The sequence below is a fragment of the Conger conger genome, chromosome 3 (assembly GCF_963514075.1).
Source record: "Conger conger chromosome 3, fConCon1.1, whole genome shotgun sequence".
Taxonomy (NCBI): domain Eukaryota; kingdom Metazoa; phylum Chordata; class Actinopteri; order Anguilliformes; family Congridae; genus Conger; species Conger conger.
In genome coordinates, this window is record NC_083762.1 from 13,650,904 (window position 1) to 13,674,908 (window position 24,005).

General features: G+C 43.7%; 1 protein-coding gene across 1 annotated transcript in view; it reads right to left on the reverse strand.

Moving 5' to 3' along the window:
* The window catches only part of LOC133125211 (neuronal migration protein doublecortin-like), a 44,146-nt gene that overhangs the window by 16,565 nt on the left and 3,576 nt on the right, over positions 1 to 24,005 (reverse strand). The window contains exons 2-3 of the mRNA XM_061236969.1: positions 22,166 to 22,509; positions 839 to 941 (exon numbers count right to left, since the gene is read on the reverse strand). Coding sequence (XP_061092953.1) covers positions 839 to 941; positions 22,166 to 22,509 — 447 coding nt within the window. The remainder of the gene's footprint in view (positions 1 to 838; positions 942 to 22,165; positions 22,510 to 24,005) is intronic.

Below are 24,005 nucleotides of genomic sequence, written 5' to 3' on the forward strand. Positions count from 1 at the left end.
CCTGACTGGAACGGTATGGTGTTTTGTAAAGAGGTGCACTGAGTCATTTTGGGGAAGGTCCTAGAAAGTGATCTCATTTACTGGCAGAGGGGTCACTCCAGAGACACTGTCTGTGAAATGAGCCATGCGTCACCATGTCCAGAAAACAGGGTCGTTGATCTCCTCTTTCAAATGTCACCTCTCTGTCTGAGTCACCAGCAAGCTGACACAATAGGCCGGTTTCTCAGACACCGATTCAGCTTAGTCCTGGAGTAAATTGTGCTTTGTCTGGAGAATATCCATTCAAAATGACCCAGGACTAAGCTTAATCTGTGTCTATGAAAAATAAAACGTACATTTATGGTAAGATTGATGTGAAGCAAATGTAAATCAAATTATCCTATATGCTATATTAATATATTTTATATCCTGTGTACCCTTCTCTGTGAAAATGATTCATTACACTATATGTTATTTCCCCACATTGTACTTAATGTTTGCCTGTGCTCCAGTCGATTTAGTTTATTGAAAACACATGAAAGATAATTGCACAGAAGCAAAGACAATGCAACATATGTGGTTCTAGTTTTCAACCTCATTCATTCATTTATACAGTATACGTGCATTTCTCCATTGACACATCCAACTTCAAACTCATTAAAAAATTAATCAGATCTAGAATCATATGCCAAAAAAGCCCACAAATATAAACAGTGAATGTCAGAATAATTTAGATCAGTAATAAAGATGTTTATGTGGATCAAGCACATGTAAGCACAATTATTTTTGCATTAGTCAACCGGCAAAGTGTGTGGAGATGCACACTTTGCTCGGGACAGTTAGCGGAGGTTGACCATACCATTCTCGTCCAGGGAAAAATCATCTTGAGCATAGCGGAACTTCTCCGGGCCACAGGCAATGAAGACATCGTCATCCCCGAAGAAGTCCTGGAGACATGTGACCTGCCGGTCGGAAAAGACTAGACTGCTGAACATGTTGATGTAGGGTCACAGTAAGGAAAGCACAGATTGGGTTAAAATACGATGAATCGAACAAGGTAAAAATCCATTATGACAAGCTGCAGCTAACAACTACAATTCCAGAAACATGAATTCCAGGTGTGGTTTAGGAAAGAAAGGCCAGCGTTTAGTCTGAAGTTGAAATCCAATATTTTGGTACATTCTGGCCTGAACTTTGAATAACACATGTCTTGGATTGCTCGTTGTATTCTTTGGAATGTTTTTCAAACCTTTTTTTTTGTTACTTTCACCATAAAACAAAAGCTAAATGTTGTGTTAAGGCCAAAACTCAAAGCAGGAGTCTTACATTCCATCTCTGGTGTAGCTAAATACTCCTGGGCCCAAAGTCAGTATGTTAATGCTGAAAGGCTACAATGAAAGTGGCAGGGAAGAGGTCAAATTGCAGTGTAAATTAAATGAAAAATGTTCTTCAGAACCAGACACTTTTCAGCACGGGCATAAAAGTGAATTGTAATTTTAGCTTGTTTTGTAAGAGAAGACATTATTATGAGCTAGATAATGAACTCATAAATCAAAAAGATCCCAATCTCAGAAATAATTTTCCACTGCCCTTCACCTCCAGGACTGTGGGGAAGTGTGTCCAGCTAAAAGTGCACACACTCAGGACACACACCCCCCCCTCCCCCCCACCAGGCCTGGACAGGTCACCAATCCATCACAGGGCACACACATCATTCACGCACACACTTATACTTGGGAGACAGTAACCTAACCTGCATGTCTTTGGACTGTGAGAGGAAAATGGAGTACCCAGAGGAAACCGAGGTGAACACGGGGAGGAGGAGAAGGGGGAGAAGAAGAAGAAATGCTGAAGGGCCCAACATGCTCTGCAGATCTGGCTACAGTGGAGCTTAAGCCACCAACCTTCTGGGTCCCAGATATACATGCAAACTCCACACAGAAAGGCCCATGCCTGGTTTCGAACCCAGGACCGTTCTGCTTCTTGCAGTGCTACCCACTGCACCCTATAGGGTGGCTCATAATTAACATTGCCTGTCCCTCAGTGAGGAATGGTTTTGGTCACCAAGACGCTCCTCAACCCATTCCTCATTGGCAGTCCTCATCATGAATGTACAGTGAACTGCAAAATTATAGGCACCTATGACAAAGACGAACATCGCAGTGTGAAAATGGCACAAATCATTTTCACACCTGTCCATAATTGTCCCATTTCTTTGAGCATGTGACACAGCTCATTGCCTGCATTGCTTATTTTATACAGCGTCTTTTATCTTCTTTATCAAGGGTGCCAATACTTTTTAAGAGCACCCCATGTACTAACTGATTCATTCATTATTAGCTAAGCATCATGCAGCCAAGAGTACAATCCAAAAGCTAATTACACAGTAAGACTGGGAGGGATTATTCAGCAAATGCCTAATCCTAGTTGTACAGGCTGTCCACTACAATGGGTGGGGGGTGGGGGCCAGAGAACACAGTCAGTGATCCAGGAACACATCATTCCCAGCCAGTCTGAGAGACAGTCGACAGAAAGACAAACTTAATAATCGTGAAGTCTAGCATACCAGCAAAAAAACCCCCAAAAAAACAATGATCAGAATTTAGTTGCAGAATTCACTGTCAATTCAAATCATTTTCCATGTAAAATGGCCCCCGGTGTTTATTCAGCTGCTGTCATATCCTGAAGGAATAGTAATGTGTCCTGTTTAAAAGCAGGAACAAATGTTTGCCGGCGCTAATCAGATAAACTTATTTTACTTAAGGGTGTAACTGAAATCAATTTCAAAACAAAACATTGAACAGAATATTCTGGAATCAATGGAATTCTGGGCTCAGGGTCTTAAAAAACATAAGAAAGTACATTTATGAAAGTTTGAATATTAAGCAAACGCATGTATAGGTTACAGATGTGGAGGAAAAAGATATGAGGGGGTGAATAATTCACCAGGACTGACTGCTGCATGTAGAAAGCGTGTGGCATCAGATATTCTACTCTACTAGTGCTATCTGCCCATCTCATTAACTAAAAATTCATTATACATATTGTATATCTGGTTTAGAAAAGACAAATTTGAAAACAAAGACATTTCTTTTGAGAACAGCAATTGAGAACAGAGTAGAGTAAATGTGAACACAATGTGATTTTTTTAAGGGACTTCAGAAAAAAAAGCCCAAAATCACGTTTTATATATAAGCAGATTTGGCAACACTGATTGCGCCACACAGGCCACAGACATGACCCCTGACCTGTGACATAGATTAAAAGGGTGTTAGTAATTGGACAAGAAAATAGATTGATAGGTGTGGAGCTCTGTACAAGCCTGTAAGGGCTTCGCTCCCACCTTGCACAGATTTGTACTAAAATTTGTGCGAAATAAATAAACCTAAACCTAATGGCATGTGATTGGTGGAACTCATCTTCCTATGAAATGCATTGATGAGAGCAGAGGGGGATGGGCTCTCAAGGGACCCAGCAGCTGTGTGCTGTAGGGGGAGCAGGGTGGAGACAGGCCGAGCTGAGACAATCCAAGAGGCACCTTCACCAGAGCTGTGAGCACTCTGGCCTAACTGACCCCATCTGTTAAACCATCTGTTAACCCCCTTTTGCCCAGAGACCTGAGGCAAAACACTTCACTCATACACATGAACATACTAATGTGTTAAGTACAGAACACCCGAGGGGATCTTTTGGGTGGCCACGTAGAAAAGCGGAATTTCAGGCTTACTGTGTAAGTCAGTCTGACATTGCGAGAGCTTTGATTGTAGTCGATCTAATGAATGACAGAGCATATGTTGTGAAGTGAGAAAAACATTTTCTGTTTTCAGAGTAAGGTCACCAGCTGTCATGAGTGTAATGATACAGTAATATGTCTTTGTATTTCACTGCAAAAACTCCCCAAAAAAGGTATTTAGGTATTTTATATTGCGACTTTTGTTAAATAAGATGAAAATATTGCCAATGAGGTAAGACACATTTCAAGATTTGCCAATGGAATAAGATTTAATTTAAAACAAGCTAATATTTTCTACTTCAGAGGCACACAAATGAGATCTTAAGTGTTATTACAAGACTAAAATTCTTGTTAAGACACTCACTTTCTGCATTCTTCACGTGGTAACACCACAGGAGCTAGAAATATTCAAAGTGCCAACATTGCGGTGTTGTCTGAAAAGATGGGGCTTTAGATGAGAAAGCAGCCGGTGAATGTGCCTTGCTGTCGGGCTGGGCAGGGCCGCTCCATCGCTGGCAGGTGAGGGCAGAGAAGGGCCTGAAGAACTGGCCGCAGACAGCTGGAGGAGGTGGGACGGCCAGCTGGCCAGCCAGTGCTGTAAGGAGAGGTCCAGTTGGACTGTATGGTGTCATTTGTCATTGTCCGAAGTGGAAAATGCAGTGGCATTCCCAGCTCGGTACACCAGGGAGAGATTTGAGCTGAATGTGGGCCGCCACCGGAAGGGTATGTGGTTTTCTGAGATATAAATACTCATGAAAAGTTCACTTCAGACCCAGCCGAACAGAAATGTCAGGTTTTCACTGCCACGTGTTCCTGGTTCATTTTGTCCCCTTCTGAATCTCGGTCAGACACACACCTGTATGATGGATTCTCAACCCCTCCTGCGTGCCAGTATTCAGGCCTGAATGATCGGTAAAGCACTGGCACCTGAATCTACAGGGCACTACTGAGCACTTTATTAAGAACACCTGTACACCTACGTATTCATGCGATTATCTAACCAGCTAATTGTGCGGCAACAATGCACACAATCAGGAGCTTCAGTTAATGTTCACATTAACCATCAGAATGTGGAAAAAATGTGATCAGAATGATTTTGACTGTCAAAAAAAATGGGTGAAAAGTGTGTTCTGCTGCATATAGATTTGTAAAAATATGATCTGCGGTGCACCTTGGCCCTGCCTGAATCGTGACATCAGCATATCCTTTTCAGGTTACGGTAATGTCATATATAGATGTCAATCAGATATCCAGTTGGAAAATTGTTGATGGCCACAAATGTGTCAGTTTAATTTAACGGCTTGTTTTCAAAGTCCGCAACCCAGCTGTTACGGATCAATACGAAACGGAACACTGCCGACACCTGATTGGTTAGAGAACACTTAATGCAAATGAGATGGACACACCTACTCCACCCACCCCAGAATGCATTTTTTACAAATTGTGTAGGAGGCGGGGCCAGGCTGAAACAGCCAGTGCAATTACTCGAGGGAACACAGTGCATCCACTGAATGCACTTTTTTGTTCCGGGATTCTAGCATGATGATTGAAATCATCGGGCAGGATGTAACCAGAAGTGTTATCTCCACAGCCAGGCCGTATGGGACTGAATAATATGCAAAGCTGATGAAATCTGCTTAATTTCACCCAGATAAAGTGTGCTGCACTGAAGAAACCAAATGATCCAATAAATTAAGGCAAATAATCAGATGAATTCCAAAAAACAAATAAACTTAATTTATCTTCAAAGAACAAGAGAGTCCATTGAGGCAAAAAAGGCAAGCATAATAAAAGATACATGATACCATTATCAATGGCATTCTCCAACGTGGAAACAAATGGTCTTTTCTTTCATTTCAGTCATACTGTAGCTCCATCTAAACTAATGGTATCACAAAAATCCACCAACGCTAACTGAAGACATTCTGGCTGGGTGTAGTTCTGGCCCACAAGACACATCTTGTCCCCATTTAGCCTACATCCACCCCTGGTTCCGGCGAGGACAGATTGTTTCAGGAGGGTATCCCAGAATCCCCGTGTCTCTGAGGACAGACTGGACATGACGAGCACTCCATAAAGCCGCTCTGTGTCTCTGTGTCTTTGGGGCAGGCGCTGTGATCTTTCAAAAGCTGTATTTCTGTGACAGTTATGGCCAAAGCTTTGCCCACAGCTCTGCCTGCTGAAGTCCATCCCATTTCTAAAGCAGCAGTACTGACCACAAGGGAACACAGAAAGGGATATATCTAACTCCATCTGACACTACCTCCCAAAACACTTTCTCCGGGTCCAGATCCAGAAAACAGCTATCGACTGCTGTTTTAAAGTAGCAAAGTAGCAATTTAGAACCAGAAGCTTTGCAATAACTTACAACTACATTTTTGTCAAAAATTAAAATGGATTCCACATGAATTCAAGGATCCCTTTTAGACAGAATAAGAGGAAAATTAACAGTTATTCTGTAGTGGGAAACACCTGAATGCAAAATCCACCTTTCATTGTTGTGCTAATTAACTGAAAAAACACACAAGGCCGAAACATCAGTCTTCTTTGGAAGCTTTTTTTATGTATGTCTGCATTTTTAACATATAAGTGAACTTTTGAAAACCATTGAACCTCACTTATATCTATGTATCCTTTTTTTCCAAAAGCATATAAGACCAATTGATCCAGTCTCACTGCTGTGAGTTCTCTTTTCCCGCTGTGGAAAGGGCACAGTTAATCCCAGGAGGGTTAGAACTTCCCGAGTGGACCAGAGAGATTAGCTCTCCTTTCATTAGCAGATGGAGAGAATTCTGCGAAATAAGGGGGAACAGCTTATATAGCATATGCAAACACATTCTTATCTGCACCTTCTTCTCATTCCTCCTCCCTCCCTCCCTCTCTCTCTCTCCCTCTCTCACTATCTCTGCTCTCTCTCTCTCATCCTCTCCTCTTCCCTCCCAGTATCCCTTCCACAGTCGGCAGGAAGAACATACCCTGAATCAGTGAAAAACCATCTGTTACGGGTGCTATAAGACTGATACCACACGATGACAGTGTGAGATCAGAACTCCTCAGATGTTCAGTCCCATCGCCCCTGTGTTTGGCGTGCTGCTGTCGTTATCTGAATTGACATTTATTATCCAAGGCAACAGCCAGGTGTTGATTGAAAGCACCATCAGAAGTCTGAAAGCTGTTGTTTTCTGTGTGATATTTTAAATATAGAAATAGCAGCCACCTCGTACCTGTTCTCACGCCAAAAGACGGCGAAAGAACTCTCTCTCACTTCAGCCGATCTGGTTCTGGAATTGTATAAAAATATCAATTACCTTTCCGAGTTGCTAAGTTTGAGATTTCAAAAGGTCTTTCAGTTAAAAATTAAACAGTGATTTTTGTCTAGAAAAGCAGACCATCATTGTCTATTGTTTCCAGTCTGAGACAATGGGATCATTAATCTGTTAGTGAGCCTCAAAACTTCAGCTTATTGGAAACTCTGATGTCTTCCGGGAATGGCCAAGAAGTCTAAATAAAAAAAAATATTTCAGAGCAGTTCCAGGTACAGTATGTTTATTTTATGGTAATAACAGCACTTAAAATTCCTGATAATGAATCTTGATGGTGAAGTTCTACACAAGGAATCGATAAAAGCGTAATGAGATTCCAGACCAGTTCATTTTGGCTGTCAAGAATTGCATTACGGTATATTCTTAGCTGTATAAACAAAGTAAGGAAAACAATGATTTGGGTAACCATTAATCACAATCAACTCTCTGCCAAGATGGCAGTTCATATTACAAAAATAATAACAGCTCCTTAAGCACACACACATTTATAATGTCAGACAAGTACTGAGTACAAAATAATAATAATAACAACTTTATTTGTGCTGTAGAGCAGCAGAGTTTACACTCAGTGAGCACTTTATTAGGTATTTATTAGACTTCTACTGCTGAAGCCTATCCACTTAGAGTTATGATGCGTTGTGAGTTCAGAGATGCTCTTCTGCATACCCCTGTTGCAATGCGTGGTTATTTGTGTGACTGTTACCTTCCTATCAGCTTTGACCAGGACATTCTCCTCACATCTCTCATTAACAAGATGTTTCTGTCTGCAGCTGCTGCTCACTGGATTTAAAAAATATGTATATATATTTTTTGGCACCATTCTTTGCAAACTCAAGAGATTAGTGTGCGTAAAAATCCCAGGAAATCAGCAGTTTCTGAGATACTCAAACCACCCTGTCTGCCACCAGCAATCATTCCATGGTCAAAGTCACTTAGATCACATTTTTTCCCCGTTCTGATGGTTGATGAGAACATTGACTGAAGCTCCTGACCCGTATCTACAAGATTGTATGCATTGCACTGCTGCCACATAATTGGCTAATTAGATAATTGCATGAATATGTAGGTGTAATAAAGTTTAAATGTTCCTAATAAAGTGCTCGGTGAGTGTATACAGTATGAATGATGCACCCACACACAGTGGTGGCTCCCTAGAGCAATTTATTTATGAGCGCTAATTAATAGGATAAAACTAAGTACAATATAAAAACAACAGTTATCAGATGATTAAGCCACACACAGTGGAAAAGAAGAGCTACGCTTCCATCCCTCCTTTTGGTGCGTTCCTTTCCGGGAACTACAAGATGCAACAATGCATCCATTCACTTTAATTATGGCACCAAACGATATTCCCTGAACCCACCAGCATCCTCTCTTCCTCTGTTTGTCCATCTCTGCAGCAGAAATCTCTCTCATCGCCCTGGGCAACTCCGTTAATTAGGGCTAATCTCTGCGCACTGTCGACGCACAGCAATTACGCCACTTTTCTGGAGGAGGAATTCATTACGATGTTCAGGGATGTGCTGAAACAGCCCCGCTAGCGAAAATAACGTCTCTTATTTATTTAGAGAAACACCAAATTCTCGTCGGGAGAGGAAGAGGTGATAAGCACAACTTTGCGAAACCGACAAAGTGTTTTGTTTGTTTTGAATGTGCAATACAACCATGGTCTTATTGGTTGTCTTCTCTCATATTATCACCGGATGGGTAATGCTAAACCAAGTGACCTCGTTAAGAAAATACATTGGCATGCACAGTACAAAACAAACAATAAAATACTTTGACTGAGTGTCAAACATTTCTCTTCGACAGATCTTGCGAGCACTTTTTTTGGGGTTTTTTTTGTCTGAAATCAATACATCCCAACGTTTCCCCAGTGCTGAGAGGGCGTGACACTATTTGTGCTGACCTCATCACCTCTCGTTAGGTCTTTTCTGTCTCCTTTTCCCCACAAATCATTCTGCTGTTTGTTTCCCTTAATCTTTTAGCAAATGTTTAATTGCAGAATAAGCCAATGCATTTCTACATATTCCAATGCTCATTTGTAGGCCTATATATTGAATGTTCTCATACATTTTACACTGTGAAAACCAGATATAGGGACCAAGAAATAGGGACTAAAGGTTGATTTAACACTGAACACTTCAATGTGTACGTTGACTCTTCCACCCATATCACATGGGACACTTTTAAGTCGGTTATTTTGTGGAGTTAAAGATGTTTTGGCCGCACCAGTGATGCTTCACAGAGATACCAGATTGTGGTTTGTTCTGATTTGTGGAGACACTGTATGACATAAGTTGGGATAAGGCGGTGCAGGCATAGCACCTGGGCTAGTTGGAAACCTCTATTTAAAGCACCAGATAGGCACTAGCTGAGATAATTTCACAGGTTCCAATACACCAAGATCAGTAGAGATCACCGCTCAGCAACCACACAATAATAGGACAATTTCAATCAATTGATCCAGCACTTTTAAAAGTCATAGGAGGGGTTAATTAAAGCGGTGAACGGATGCTCCTAAAACCAAAAAAAAGATCACGTGCCCATTTGCTAGTCTTTCAAAGTCAACTTTCTGGTGATTTGGTATCCATCCAAGCATGCAGTAACCATATGGAGGTGATACACAAGTGAAAAGAATGACATGGTGCATTGAAAAGCAATGGAGGGGGCGTCCGTCTCCATTTAACTCTATTGAGAGCAAAACCGCCCGCAGTTACATCAGCTCAGTCACGACGGGCGAGTTCAACCCTTCTCACGGACGCACATAATGAAGCTCAAACAGGAAGACAAACACGATAATTACATCAAAGCGGCAGTGTTAAAGGCAGGCTGGGAGGCCGCGGGACAGCTGGTACGGAGAGGGAGCCCTGGAAAACTCAAAGTGAACGGAAGCGTTCAGGGAGAGGTCGAAAGCAGATTCATTGATGTGGGTCACGGGGAGCTCCCGCCTGCATTCACGGAACCTGACAGGCTCGTTGTCGCCGAGGGCAACAAACCGTGCTCCTCACCAGTCGGCCCGCTCGTCTTTTCACCGGGTGCGTCGTGCCATACGACCCGGCAGCGGCGGCGTTCTGTAACCGCTTGCCCCCGTTCACCGCGTCAGACCGTAAATAACGCGCGCCGATGAGTTATCGCCCCCCGCCCCCCCTGCCCGCACCGCCGCGCGCGTGCACGCGCTCCTGGGAACGGAGAAAGCACAGACGTGGAATTACGTCTCACCCTGCCCTCCTCTCCGTACTCGTAATCAATCTACACGGCCGAGCCACGCATCGCTCCAGGCCAAACAAAGAGGCAGCAGTCAGGGGAAACGCCGACGGGAAACGGCTGTGATACCGAGGGCAGCAGCTGCCCAGCTGGCCAGACGGAGGACATTACCGCGAACAGCTCGCTCGCTCGGACCCCCTCCCTGGGCAGCACTGTTGCCATGACTACCTTCCTTACCCCAGTTCACTTGCAGAATGTCAAGGAACGTCAGAATGCCAATAATTGGCTTAGCCTTTAGCTTTAGGAAGCGCGGTGTGGAACGGGAAAAGACAGGAAACTCGTAAGTTGCGATGGTTACGCGGCGGTTACGCGGCGGTTGCGATGGTTACGCCATCGCTGGCGTACTTCCTGGCCGAGCTCTGATTCCACTCAGCCATAGCAGCCGCACGGGTTTCTGCTGCCTGCTTCCGGAGAAATCAGGGAAACCTTTTGCCGCCGACTTCTTAAGAAAAAAGACTTTATTTACAAAAATACACTCAATCAGTCCATCTTTCCTGACAAATATAACCAAGTGGCACACGTACAGCCATGAAAGCAAACCCACGGCAATGAGGAGGACCTTTCTGGAGAAAAACTTGAAATAATGTTACTTCTAAAGCTAACTACCATAGCATATAGTTGGTTTAGTTTAGCTATCAATAATTTCTAACCCTTGTCACATTAAATTAGAATTTGGTCCCAATTTAGTTAAATAACTAGTAAGCCAGCAGTGCTGTGGAACACTGTTCCTTGTTTATTGCACACAGTTTAAAAAATGCTGGAAAACATATTTACTTTTGGCAAGATAAGTAAGAATTTGCAGAAATTCACAGAATTGAATTCACTATGACATAAATAGATGTAGGGGGTGTTTAAGTCCCAGTGAGGTAGTTTGGCTCTGTTGTATCATCTTTCATAATGAAAGAACTGCTCTGGGGTGAGATACGGTGAATCCATTTTCCGAACAGAATTCCCCGCCTAGGAGGCTAACGGAAGTGGCTGGTGCCGAATGGATAAGGAATTATATTAAAATATTCCTGAAATGGGGCCAGTTTGACAAATTGAAATTCAAACACCCACCACGGTGCAATAACACCCTGTCGTCTGTGTTCAATGCATGACAAATGCAGCCAATCCTATTTTCACAATGCTGAGTAATAAGCCGGGGAGAGGTAAGGCAGCGAGGGGCTTTTCACACAGTCCAGCCTGCTGAGCCTGCGGATCCAGCTGGCATCTGATGCCATCTTGCCCTGGGGGCTGCTGGGATACATTGATGCCATTAGCATAATTCAGAGGCTCAGCGCTATATGGAAGTGCTGCCTGCAATAGCCAAAGGCCATCAAGATGAATCTGCCTGCTCATTTTCATTCACCCCCAGCCTTATCTCTGTCTCAGTTTAACGTGACGCTCTTCCACGGTCTCCACTCCTTGGCCGGACTCATGGCCCAACTCCCCCTTCTCTAGAGCAAAGAGGGAGGTGTTATTGGACTTCAAAAGCGTGGTCTGGTTTATACCCTGTTTGAGCAGTAACTGAAGAATACTGCCTTGGGTAAGTCTGATAAATTAGTTATTTCAGAAAAGAGCTTTCAACAATTCTCATTATGTTTTTAAAAGTGCCTTGGCCGTGATGATGATCACCTGGCTGCTGTTTGCAAAATGCTACAGTTTTTAAAAGTTCTTCATGTTTCTCTCACTGACATTAACCACTGAATGTTTCAAAATCATCAGGTACATTTCTAAAATGAGATCTCTTTCTTAACCACAGATACTGAGAAAACCTACATGTGAATACACATATTTATACAGTATCTACAATGCTTGATTATTGTTAGCACTCTCTATGGATGTCGAAGTAGCCATGCATGATCTCTCTCCTGCAGATGATGAAAATGTTTCAGAAATCCTGGACTCTTTACACAAGCTAACGGCTTTAGAATAGATTTCATTATTGTATTGATCATTTCAAAGCAGTATTTGCTCACTGCTGAAATGCATTGAATGTGCTTAATAAAAATCTGCACTCCACCATCCCCCAAATAGTAGTAGTAGTAGTAGTAGTAGTAGTAGTAGTAGTAATAGTATAATAGTATTAGTAGTAATAGTTGCAGTATATTAGTAGTAGTAGTAATAGTAGTAATATATTAGTAGTAGTAGTATATTAGTAGTAGTAGTATATTAGTAGTAACAGTGGTAGTAGTAGTATATTAGTAGTAGAATTAGTAATAATAGTAGTAATAGTAGTAGTAGTAGTAGTAGTAGTAGTAGTACTAGCAGTAGTAGTAATAGTAGTAGTAGTAATAGTAGTAGTATATTAGTAGTAGTAGTAGTCATAGTAGTAGTATATTAGTAATAGTAGTATATTAGTAGTAATAGTGGTAGTAGTAGTAGTATTAGTAGCATATTAGTAGTAGTAGTAGTAGTAGTAGTAGTAGTAGCAGTACTAGCAGTAGTAGACATAGTAGTAGTATATTAGTAATAGTAGTAGTAGTAGTAGTAGTAGTAGTAGTAGTAGTATATTAGTAGTAATAGTGGTAGTAGTAGTAGTAGTAGTAGTATATTAGTAGTAGTAGTAATAGTAGTATTAGTATATTAGTAATAGTAGTAGTATATTATTAGTAGGAGTAGTAGTAATAGTAGTAGTAGTAGTAATAGTAATAATAGTAGTAGCAGCAGCAGCAGTAACACTACTACTGCCAGCAGCCCTGTTTTTCGGTGCAGTTTCTGAGCATCAAGGACAAGCGAAAGAGCATGTTCAGCATACCCAGCGCGGTTGTCAAGGAAACCAAATCCAATGCTGTAGACCACCACATCACCATGGCAATCTCCTCTGCAGCATGAATTTAACTCCTAAGGCTCAGCACGACTCCCACTGTCTGGGAAAATTCATCATCCTCGCATGCTGCAGCTCTGCAGAAACACCCCTCCTGCGCTTTACATCACCGAGAAATACCCCCGTTTCAAGAGGGGCCATTTGTTTTCATAATAAACAGGCAAAATGCCTCCAGTGAAACATTCACATATGAAAGATATCAGAGGGTTCTGACTGAATGGGTTGAATACGATGATAATTACATTACATTCACATCGCAGGAGCTCTTATCGCGAACATGAGCACATTCGTCGCATTCAGCCGAAAACGACGGTGCGCGGAGAAGAGGTGAAACTGCGTAAATCACGTCAGAGCAGGGCGCAGGCAGCTCCCCACGCCTCTCAGGTCTGTGACACACACTGGATAACGCTCACAGCGCACACGGAGAGCCAGGCGGCAGGCTGCGCTGTCTGTACTCGCTGACTGTCCCCCGTGCAGGCAGGATGCGCCCCTGCCGTCCAGAGTACAGGGGCACTCTGCATTTGGGGGGGAATTGCCGCAACCTGCTCATCCTGCAACCCCACCCTAACACCCCCCCCCCCCCTTTCCTGAGGCTGTGCATGGCTCCAGTGTGAAAAAGAACCGGCAAGATGGCTGCCTGTCTGCGCATATTCAAGGGCACATGAAGGACCTCGTTCTCTTCCTCAGGGAACGCTGACATACTATCGTAACGTTTAATATCGGATATCACTTTTCTCTATTTTTCCCCACAATGAATACATCATATTTCCATAATTCATTCATGATGCTTATCTGCTAAAGTGCAGCTGATGAACCTGAATACATGTGTCCCTGAAAATGTTATTTCTTTTTTATTTTTTTGCATGGTAATTATTCATAATTCTCTGAATTAATGGTTTTAATTACCGATCGCGCCGGCCAAACCGAGCAAAATAAATCAAGACTGCAGGCTTCTACAGTCACTGGTGTGTGAACTCTTGACACCATTTTGTAGCCACACACTACCCAGACTGAACTCAGACAGACAGAAGCTTTACAACAACAATAGGCACTGCCAGCAGTCCACCTCACATAGACCCAATTTATTCCTGCATATTTGGGGAACCTTAATTCCGGTTTATATACATATATGAGAAAGAGGAAACGCCTTTATATACCCTATTCTATTGGAGACATGGACACAGGAAGTGACTGCAGACACGCCAGTCCACTCCAGCATGGCTTTCTTTAAACCGCAGACGCAGTCGCCTAGCAACCAGTCACACCAGCTGTCAGAGATGGAGGGAGAGAGGAGCAGCAGTGGAAAGAAAGGAGGGGGCGGGGGCGGGGGTGGGGGGTGGAGGAAGGGGAGAGGAGGAGGAGGAGGAGGGGGGTGCACATCAATACTCTGTCTGCGTCTCTGGCTGAGCACAGAGCTCTGAACACTTCACCGAGCGCAGACGTGTGTGACACGCGTGCCCAGGCGACCGCCAAAACCCGGATACGCCGGTGGCCGTGCCGCAGCAGAAGGCACCATTCGGGGACGTATAATGTCCCTCTATCCGTCAGCAGCAGGCAATGGTCTTAGCTTCCGGATGCTTCCCCATTGATATTCTGCTGGTGCAGAGCAATCGGCATAGAGCAGGTGTGACACAGATCCAGTAGTGTTTATATTGTGTAGATGCATTAATTAAATCTATCTTATCAGCTTTGTACGCTCATCCAGTTGACACTTTATTAGGTATTTAGACTTATTGCTCTTCTGCTGCTGTAGCCCATCCACGTCAGGTTTTGACAAGTTGTGTGTTCAGAGACGCTCTTCTGCATACCACTGTTGTAACACAAACAATCATTCCACGGTCACAGAGTTACATTTCTTCTCAATTACTGATTCTGATCAACAGCTGAACCTCTTGACCATGTATGCTGCCACATGATTTTCTGATTATAGTATATTTGCATTAAGCTGGTGTAAAGATCTACCTAATAAAGTGGCCACTGAGCGTATCTACTGGACGTCTGCTCTGAATCAATGAACCATGCAAAATGTGAATAAATCCCAGTAGAGCCTTGCATCAAATTCAAATTGCCTGAATGTGAAGAGATTTGATTAAAGCTTTTAGCTTATTGAAACTGAAATAAACATTCACTATGTATTCATTATTTACATGAAGTTTAATATTTAAAGGGCATGTTTGCATTCATGCAGTTTGGACTTCATAGATGCCTAACACAACTCAAAGAAACATAGAATGCATATGTTCCAATTAAAACAATTTCAGTTCCAGAAAGGAATCTTATGTATTTATATTTTTCTTAATTATTAATTTGAGTTAGCACAAAAACGTATTTTCATTGGTGATCAAGAGGCAGATCTAGGCAAGAAATGTCCAAAAGTAAACCTCTTAAAAGTATGAAAAGGTGATAAATAGTGACAAAACATGGCTTTTCTATGAAAAGACAATTCACCTGATGGATGGTGGAGGCATCCTCTATTTGACTTAAAATATAATGGACTGGCCATAAATGGTGACAGTTTCCCACAGAAAATGACCAAAATCCCTAGGCCGATCCAGTCCAGATAGAATACTGTCTAAATGTAACAGCAATGCAGGGATTTATGTGCAATTACTGTGAGTGTAGTGAAATGCTGAGTCACAGGAAGTGTACAAGAAAGATTGTCTATGTCGCATGGGTCAACTGACCAGATACAAAGATACCCATCCGTACAAATGCGATGAAATCCAGGCTGCCCATTGCAAAAGTGGCCAATGGAGGAGGCCTGGGGCTGGGGGCTACGGGTAAAATCAATCAATAATGTTTATGTAGCCTGAAAAAACAAACACAGGAAGCCTACATGATTCTTTAGCCGGTATTCACAGAACTTACTTAATTACAGTACCAGGCAAACTTCCACAAATTACACAAAGTGTACATTGTAGAGATGCACTTCTGTTTATTTAATATTCTTCAAGATTGCAATGCAGGATATTTTAAGAGAAATTAAAAAATGTTCCTTAAAATACTTAATACTGTATGGGATACTATGAATCCTACAGTATCTTCCACATAGGCAACATATATGGATTCAGTATTAATTAGGCAACTGGAAGATCATAAAATATAATAATGATGTTTCAGCCATCAGAAATGAATTGAAACTACATACGTCAATGGCTACAAAAAAAAAAAATTCTTCAATAGGATGAATTTGAAATATGAGCTCACTGTAGCACTGACACAGACAGGCTGAGGTTTTTAGAAACTGCTGAGCTGGTAAACTCAGTTCTTTGTAGAAAATACACCATCTGTTCCCCTGGGGTATTCCATTGTGTTATTTGTGACCAAACTGATCACACAAAGGCATTTGAAGTGGTTTGAAAACAAGTGATGGCTTGTCCAAGTGGACCTGTTGCCATGCCTCATCCAATCCAGGCTGATTCACATCAGGCCAAGGTCCACCACACAGTCCGTGGAAATTCACAAATTAAGCAAGTCAAGTTTATTTATATAGCACCTTCCTAGAGCAAAGTCACAGAGTGCTTCACAAGGATATAAATAAATAAAAACAGTATAAACATAAAAACATACACACAGACAACACAAGTCCTACAGTCCTGTGGGGTGGCCTATTCCCATGCAGACGCCATTCCTATAAACAGGCAGTAGTGCTCTTCTAACCCAAATAGAAAATGGCTTCTGGTGACACGGGACACATTAGGATAGATGGCTCTGAAACAAGCCTCCCAGGTCGACAAATGGAAAAGGGAAACAGCAGCACTGCCAGTTATACTTCTGTACAGTTTCAGCATTCCTCTGAGATGCTCTCCACAAATAGACATAAAGCAATTTAATAGAGAGAAACAGCAAGAGACTGAGAGAGCTGTGTCCAGCAGGCCTTTATTGACACACTTTTAAAGCCCACTGCAACCAGACATGGTGACATAAAGAAACCAGATTATTCACTTTAATAGCTATGCACCATTTGCCAATGGGCAGTGATGCTCAAAAATACTGCAATACTGCTTCATTTTCTTTGCAGTGGATGGATCCTGGACCAGCACATCCCATGAAGCTGCACTGTACAGCACATCCATCACACAGCAGACTTTAAAACTGAAAAACCATCTGGATGTGACGCTCGGGAATCCTGACTCTCCCTGGATCGAATGCCGGAATGACACCCTCTATCTCCGCAAGGTGGCAAACTAGTTTTTCACCTAAAGGAGATTAGAGAGCGCTCTAAACTACGTATCATTGAGGACAACTTCCAAGGAATGAAAGAAGGCTGGTGAGGCATCCGCATCCTCAAAAGAGGAAATAGCTTTAGCAATCGCACCGTTCCTTAGCTGCAGTGTTATCACGGGTGGTATCCGAATAGCAGGATTTGGAATTAGATGTGAATTAACCACGAAAGAGGCAGGCCTGGTTAGCAGCTTCAGGCAAGGGTGCTACCCCTACTTTGAGCCCGGCGTACCGCAGGGACGATGCCACCGGTTATTGTCCCTGTCTCAGTCTGCGTGAGGGCGGGTAATGCTATTACAGACGCTTTGTGGGGAAAACAGCAGAATCTGAGCCACGCCACACACGCTCTATCCCCTCCCAAACCAACACCACCCCCTATTACAAGTGGCTTATCTAAGGCTGCAGGCACACACAGTATCCCCCCTTCTGCTGACTCAGGGGCTCGTTCCTCTCTGCCCTGCCTGCGCTGATGGCTTCAGGGCTTTTGCTGAAAGGCGGAGGCTCAGGCCTACCAGAAAGAGCCCTAGCAGAGTCCCCTGCATGGAGAGAAAGTCACTGTGCTGGGTGGAAGACACCACATATCCATGACTCTAGGTGCAAGAGGTTGTCACTGATCCCTCAGTCGAGCAGAGGGACTTCACTGTGCTGCTTTCAAGTCAGACCTGGGTCAAATATGTAATTGTTTTGGATTCTGCGGTCTGCACTTTACTGAGCTTGTCTGGTGTATTGGATCCTATGAAATACTCTCAAAAAATGCAAACCCTGCACAATGGCAGGCATAAGATAATATATATACATTTTTTTAAATTTTTTATTGTAAATACACGATTGTCAAAGATTACTGTCTCACACCGGGGCCCGAGGCAGTAGTGAAACAATCGTTGATCACAGATAAATGCATCTCACATGAACTTCTTTCATCTGAATCAGCAAGCTCCTTCACACAATGAGCCTGCAGTCTTTGAAAGCTGTACCTGCACAGTAAACATATCCGGTGTATTGTACCTGCTGCATCTGAGCAAATGACATCATCCTAAACCTGAACTCTTTATTGTGGTCACCTGGTCACCTGCAGTATACTGTAAGTAAAGTCAATGGCTTTTGTCTGCACCGTGTGTACAGTACATGTCCTGAGACTCCACCCTCACAGCCTGGCCGTGAACAGCCATTGGCACCGCAGTGCATTCTGGGAAACCACTTCAATCTCGGCCTGGTTGACAGCAACACTCCCAAAATCAGAGCTTTTCACGAGGGATCACTGTGAGTAAATGGTTGGCATTTATATAGCGCCTTCATCCAAAGCGCTGTACAATGGATGCTTCTCATTCACCCATTCATACACACACTCAGTGATTCGCTGCCATGCAAGGTATTAACCAGCTCGTCAGGAGCATTTGGGGGTTAGGTGTCTTCGACACACCCAGAGTGGGATCGACTGCTCTTACCGCCGGAGCTGGTGTCACCCCCTACACTCCTACAGAGTACACTCCTACAAAAATGCCGTCAGGCATCAATGTAGTCACCAGCGTAATTCATCACTTCGCCTTACAGAGCGAAGGAGGCAGGTCCATTTCATTCTCAGACAATCGCGCCTTCCCCAAAGATAATGGTGCCCAGAACATGGATTGCCAGCAGAATGATATGTTATCCAATCGATAAGCCCGAGGCCCCTGGCAGGAGCTGTGTGCCACCTGTCGGGTCACCTGGCTGCTGTGGATGAAATGCCTGTGTGCTATCCCTCTGCAGTCAGCACTGCAGCACTGACTGTCGCAGAGCCCTGCCCTTTGCACCTGGAACAGGTACACGCTGCAGCCTTTTGTGAGACGCCTGCATTCTGATATAACTGTTTCAGATTTAGATGCTTTTATGCTCCGAAATGGTACCACCGCTTCTTGTTACTCGACAGCACGAGGGGAACTGCCTGTCCTTTTAAAATGTAAGACTGGAAATGTACTTTATAGTTAAAAGAGATAACAGACAATCTGCCTCAAGCTCAGAGGGGAACGCAGAAGGGAAAACTAGCTTTGGGCTGCTTTACTGTTCTACACGCAAAGAGACAGCCCTGAGGTGACTCCCTCTCGGAAGTGTCGAATAATGTGTAAAGATACATGCTGAGTCTTTCTCTATGACAGTGCTTAATGGACCGGTTATGGATTATATTCAACACTGCATCTATGCACCCTGTTCTGTCCTGTTCTCCGCATAAGAATGAGCAAGGGGGGGGCAGCTCTGCCCTAGATACCACAGAAACCCAAAGACCATCTAAATCACACTCTCATGTCCATCTGCAATTACATGAGAAGAAGAACAGAAATGGTTCAGATTTAATATCTAGTTATACCCTGTGTGACAGGACCATACATAAATGTCTTTTGTATCTACAGTATATGAGACAACTCTGATATGGCACTGTACAGTACACAGAATAAATCTTAAAAGATAAAAAGTGAGAAATGAACGACTATTCTCAATTTGGGTATTCATTACTGCCCTACTTCCTGTGAAATGTACCTGAAGGCCCATATGAAGTGAAAAAGGCTGACTTTTATTATTTAAATTAGACCCACTCGAGGATATTATACATCAGCAATGCATGCAAATCATAGACCAATAGCCTGTTAAATGTCACACTAAAACTCCGGAATTTCAAAAATGTTCACACACTTCATTAAGCAGCTTTTGATTCTAGCACATTATGCACAGCACAAAATGAAGGAGGGGCTGGATTCATACAGATTTCATACACTCAATAATCTCAACGTTTGGCTTCTCGCTGAGATAGGGAGCATGTACGACAGCGCTACTCAACTCCATGTCCTGCGGGCTGCAGTGTCTGCAGGTATTTGCTTCTACCCTGCGCTACACCACCCGATTTCACTAATTATTTCCCCTGCTGGGTTCAGATAATAAGTAGTGTAGCGCACGGTACGAGCAAATACCTGCAGACACTGCAGCCCACGGGACATGAAGTCGAGTAGCACTGATGATCAATCCTAATTCAGCAGTGACCTACACAGCAAAACATCACTGCCAAGGCAAGCGGACATCAGCAATGCAACCCCCAAGGTCGTCCCGATCCCAAAACTCAAAAGCACTGGGTGCAGGTAAAGCGCACACTTGTAGGTCGGCCTGTAGCGTAGTGGTTAAGGTAAATGACTGGGATACGCAAGGTGGTTCTAATCCTGGCGTAGCCACAATAAGATTTGCACAGCCGTTGGGCCCTTGAGCAAGGCCCTTAACCCTGCATTGCTCCAGGGGAGGATTGTCTCCTGCTTAGTGTAATCAACTGTACGTCGCTCTGGAAAATCTGCCAAATGCCAATAATGTAATGTAATGTAAACTTCACCAGACATTTCAGGCACTTGTCAGGGATGGTCAAGGAGCAGAGGAGCTGTCTGGAATGCAGCCACACATACACCTCAAGGACACTCGCAGCCTCCATAAAGTCCTGCTTTGTTAAGAGTCAGATGTTCCTTGCGGCTGAGAGGGGCTAGTGTTTCAGTGTGGTACTTAAAGTTAACAGGAGGAAGTGGAGGTGCTCAGGCGTATCTTGTGGTGTACGCTGAGCTGTTCCTGTGGCTCCATTGGGCACCTCGGGTTACAGAAGGCCCATTTTTAGACGCTGGATCACTTACAGCTCGCCAAAGGCATCGCCTTGCCTTTGGATGCATCGTAAAGAAGAAAGAGAAAAAAAAAGATGAAAAAGCAACAACGTTCTTTTGTGGGCCAACAATCCGAGCGGGATGCTGCCAATCGCTGCATCGAATGTCAGCTTGATGGTTATTGTTGTCCTCTCAAGTTTCGGCAAACATCAGATTTCAGTGATGAATAATATACAATATGAAGCCTGTGGCTACGGCACTCTCAAAGGAATACTTTGAATAATCCTAAATGCGTGCCCCACAACACCGTGCTTTGTCTAAACACCTGTGTCTCGTCTTATTTGTTAAGAACGTTGAGGAATATAATATCCCATTTATCCCTCAATAGAAACCACAAGCCTGGACCAAAAACAATACCATAATGGAGTTCCCCTAATTAAAGGAAGTAAGTAAGTATCGGTACAACACACATCACTGACACTTTGATAGATGTGTACAGACATTTCTCAGACACTATTTAGTCCCAGGACTAATCCTGATGGCATCCTGGAACCAATCACTCAGTGGGTCCTGTCAATATTTGGAGAATTGCTAGCCGGACCTGGGTCAAATACGTAATTGCTTTGTATTCAAAAACTAATTTTCTGTGCTCGACTGTGAGTATTTCATGGGCTCCAATACACTAGACAAGCTCAGTGAAGTGCAGAAAAGTATTTGAATCCAAAGTAATTACGTAATTGTTTTTTATTCAAATACTTTTCGATTGATCTTACCCAGCGCAATTGACTGCAACGAAGAAGACCAGAAGGCTGGGTCTTGGCACTTTTTGCGAATGGTAAATGGTTGGCATTTATATAGCGTGTTTATCCAATGTGCTTACAATTGACAGCTTCTCATTCACCCATTCACACACACACTCATACACCAACGGCGATTGGCTGCCATGCAAGGCACCAGCTTGTCAGGGGCAATTGGGGGTTAGGTGTCTTGCTCTGGGACACTTCGACAGACCCAGGGTGGGATCAAACCGGCAACCCTCCGACTGCCAGACCGCCTGAGCCAATGTGAGTGTTTCATAGGCTCCAACCAGACAAGCTCAGTAAAGCATGGAAAAGTATTTGAATCCAAAGTAATTGACCCAGGTCTGCCGCTAGCCATGCCCTGGCTGGCACCGCACAGCGGGGTGATGCAGCATAGCGGGACGTAGCGCTACAGGCGCGTGCGGTACCTGCTTCCCGTCGAGAGTGTAGATCCTCTTGACCGCGCCGCTCTCCAGTTTGATGGCCTCGGTGATGTCGGTCAGCACCTGCTCGAAGGAGTGCGCCGTCTTCTTGTTGAGCAGCACGCGCACCACCTTGCGCGGCTTGGACCCGCTGCGCATCACCGTCAGCAGCTTGGGCCGCACAAAGTCCTTGCTCTCCTTGGCCTCGCCGCCGCCCTTGCCGCTGGCCAGCGACTGCAGCCCCTTCTGGTTGGCCGACGCCTTGACGTTGACGGACCAGTTGGGGTTGACGTTCTTGGTGTAGTCGACCTTCTTGTAGGAGTTCTCCGACGCGCAGACGTAGCTCTCTCCTGCGAGGCGAGGGGGGCAGAGGGACAGTGAGGAGAACGGGCCCCTGCAGTACACAGCGCATGCTTTTCTCTTAAATAGCACAATGAAGCACCTGGAAGGGTTGCAGGTTTAAATACCCAATGGGACAGAGCTCATCAGATTTCTCACCATGGGAGCACGGCCATTGAGAACCTCTGTTCTTTGAATAAGATTCAAGATTTATTTTGTTGTTTTTAGTGGTCACCTCACAACACATATGGAAATGAATTCACATCTCATATACACATGAACACAGTAGGTAGGCCACGGTTTATCACACCTGATTCGTAAACCCCTGGTTTTATCACCCTCTCTTTAATATAAAAAATAGGTGTACGTACTTTGCATTTAAAATGGTCAGCACAGTCTCTTTCATCTCATTATCAAGATGTGCCTGAATCTGCTTCAGCATCTTTGGATATGAATCAATTTGGATATGAATCAATTAACAGATACTGCATAGGGACAGTTTGGTGGGATAAAGTATAGGTATTCACTGCAACTGAAGGTTTCCACATGCTAGAGCTCTATAATACAAACCATCAGTTATGCGTATGCCTGGACCGCCAGTGCGTATTGCGCTGGTCATATAGGCAGCAACTAACGACAGCACTAAAGTCTGCGCTACATAATTATCGGCCAATGCGTTCTGCCCTTTCAGTCAATAATGTGATGTCATGGGACTGTTACCGCTCAACTGTCATCATCGGACTTCCATTAGGGGACGATGAGAGAATCCAGAAAAATAAATGCCAGGACACGATCTGTCATCGGAAAGCTAGTCCTTTTAAATATGAATCTGTATGGGATGACAGAGACTTTCCATCCTCGGGTCTTGTCTTGTCACTCTCTCTAACTGCAGCCTACAGTATGCACACTGACCAAAAAGCCACTTGAGAGGAGAGGGATCAATTATCCCACAGAAGAGGAAGAGACACCCCAACCCCCTACAGTCCTCCAGCTTCTTTTGCGAAAAAAGAGAAAATAGAGAAAATGGACATCTCCTTCTGATGCAGTTAAGCTGCAGTCAAACCTAATGTGCACACATGTTCAGACACCCTCAATATACAACTCAATACTCTCTGATCAGGGCTGTATGTGGTCCATTATGCTTCATGCTCTGTTGGAAAATCCAGCTATGCCAGATTGAGTGGTCATAATCTGGTCTAGCTGGGTATGAGCTGATTAACCAGCATGGCCAAGCTGGTCATAAACTGGTCCAGCTGGGTATGAGCTGGTCAACCAGCTAGTGCTGGTCGCTTGTCTGAGCTGATAGCTGATCAATCATGAAGTAAAGAGGAAGTACCAAATGCCTTACCCTGGCCATCCACATATGGCTTGCTTGTGTTATATCTAGATGTTATCGTTCCATCTGGAAAACATTTTGCAGTATGCTTGTCACCTGGGCGGTACCCTATAGGTGCATAAAATTGTACTGCTATCCAGCAATATATAATTAATATGTACCAATTTTTAT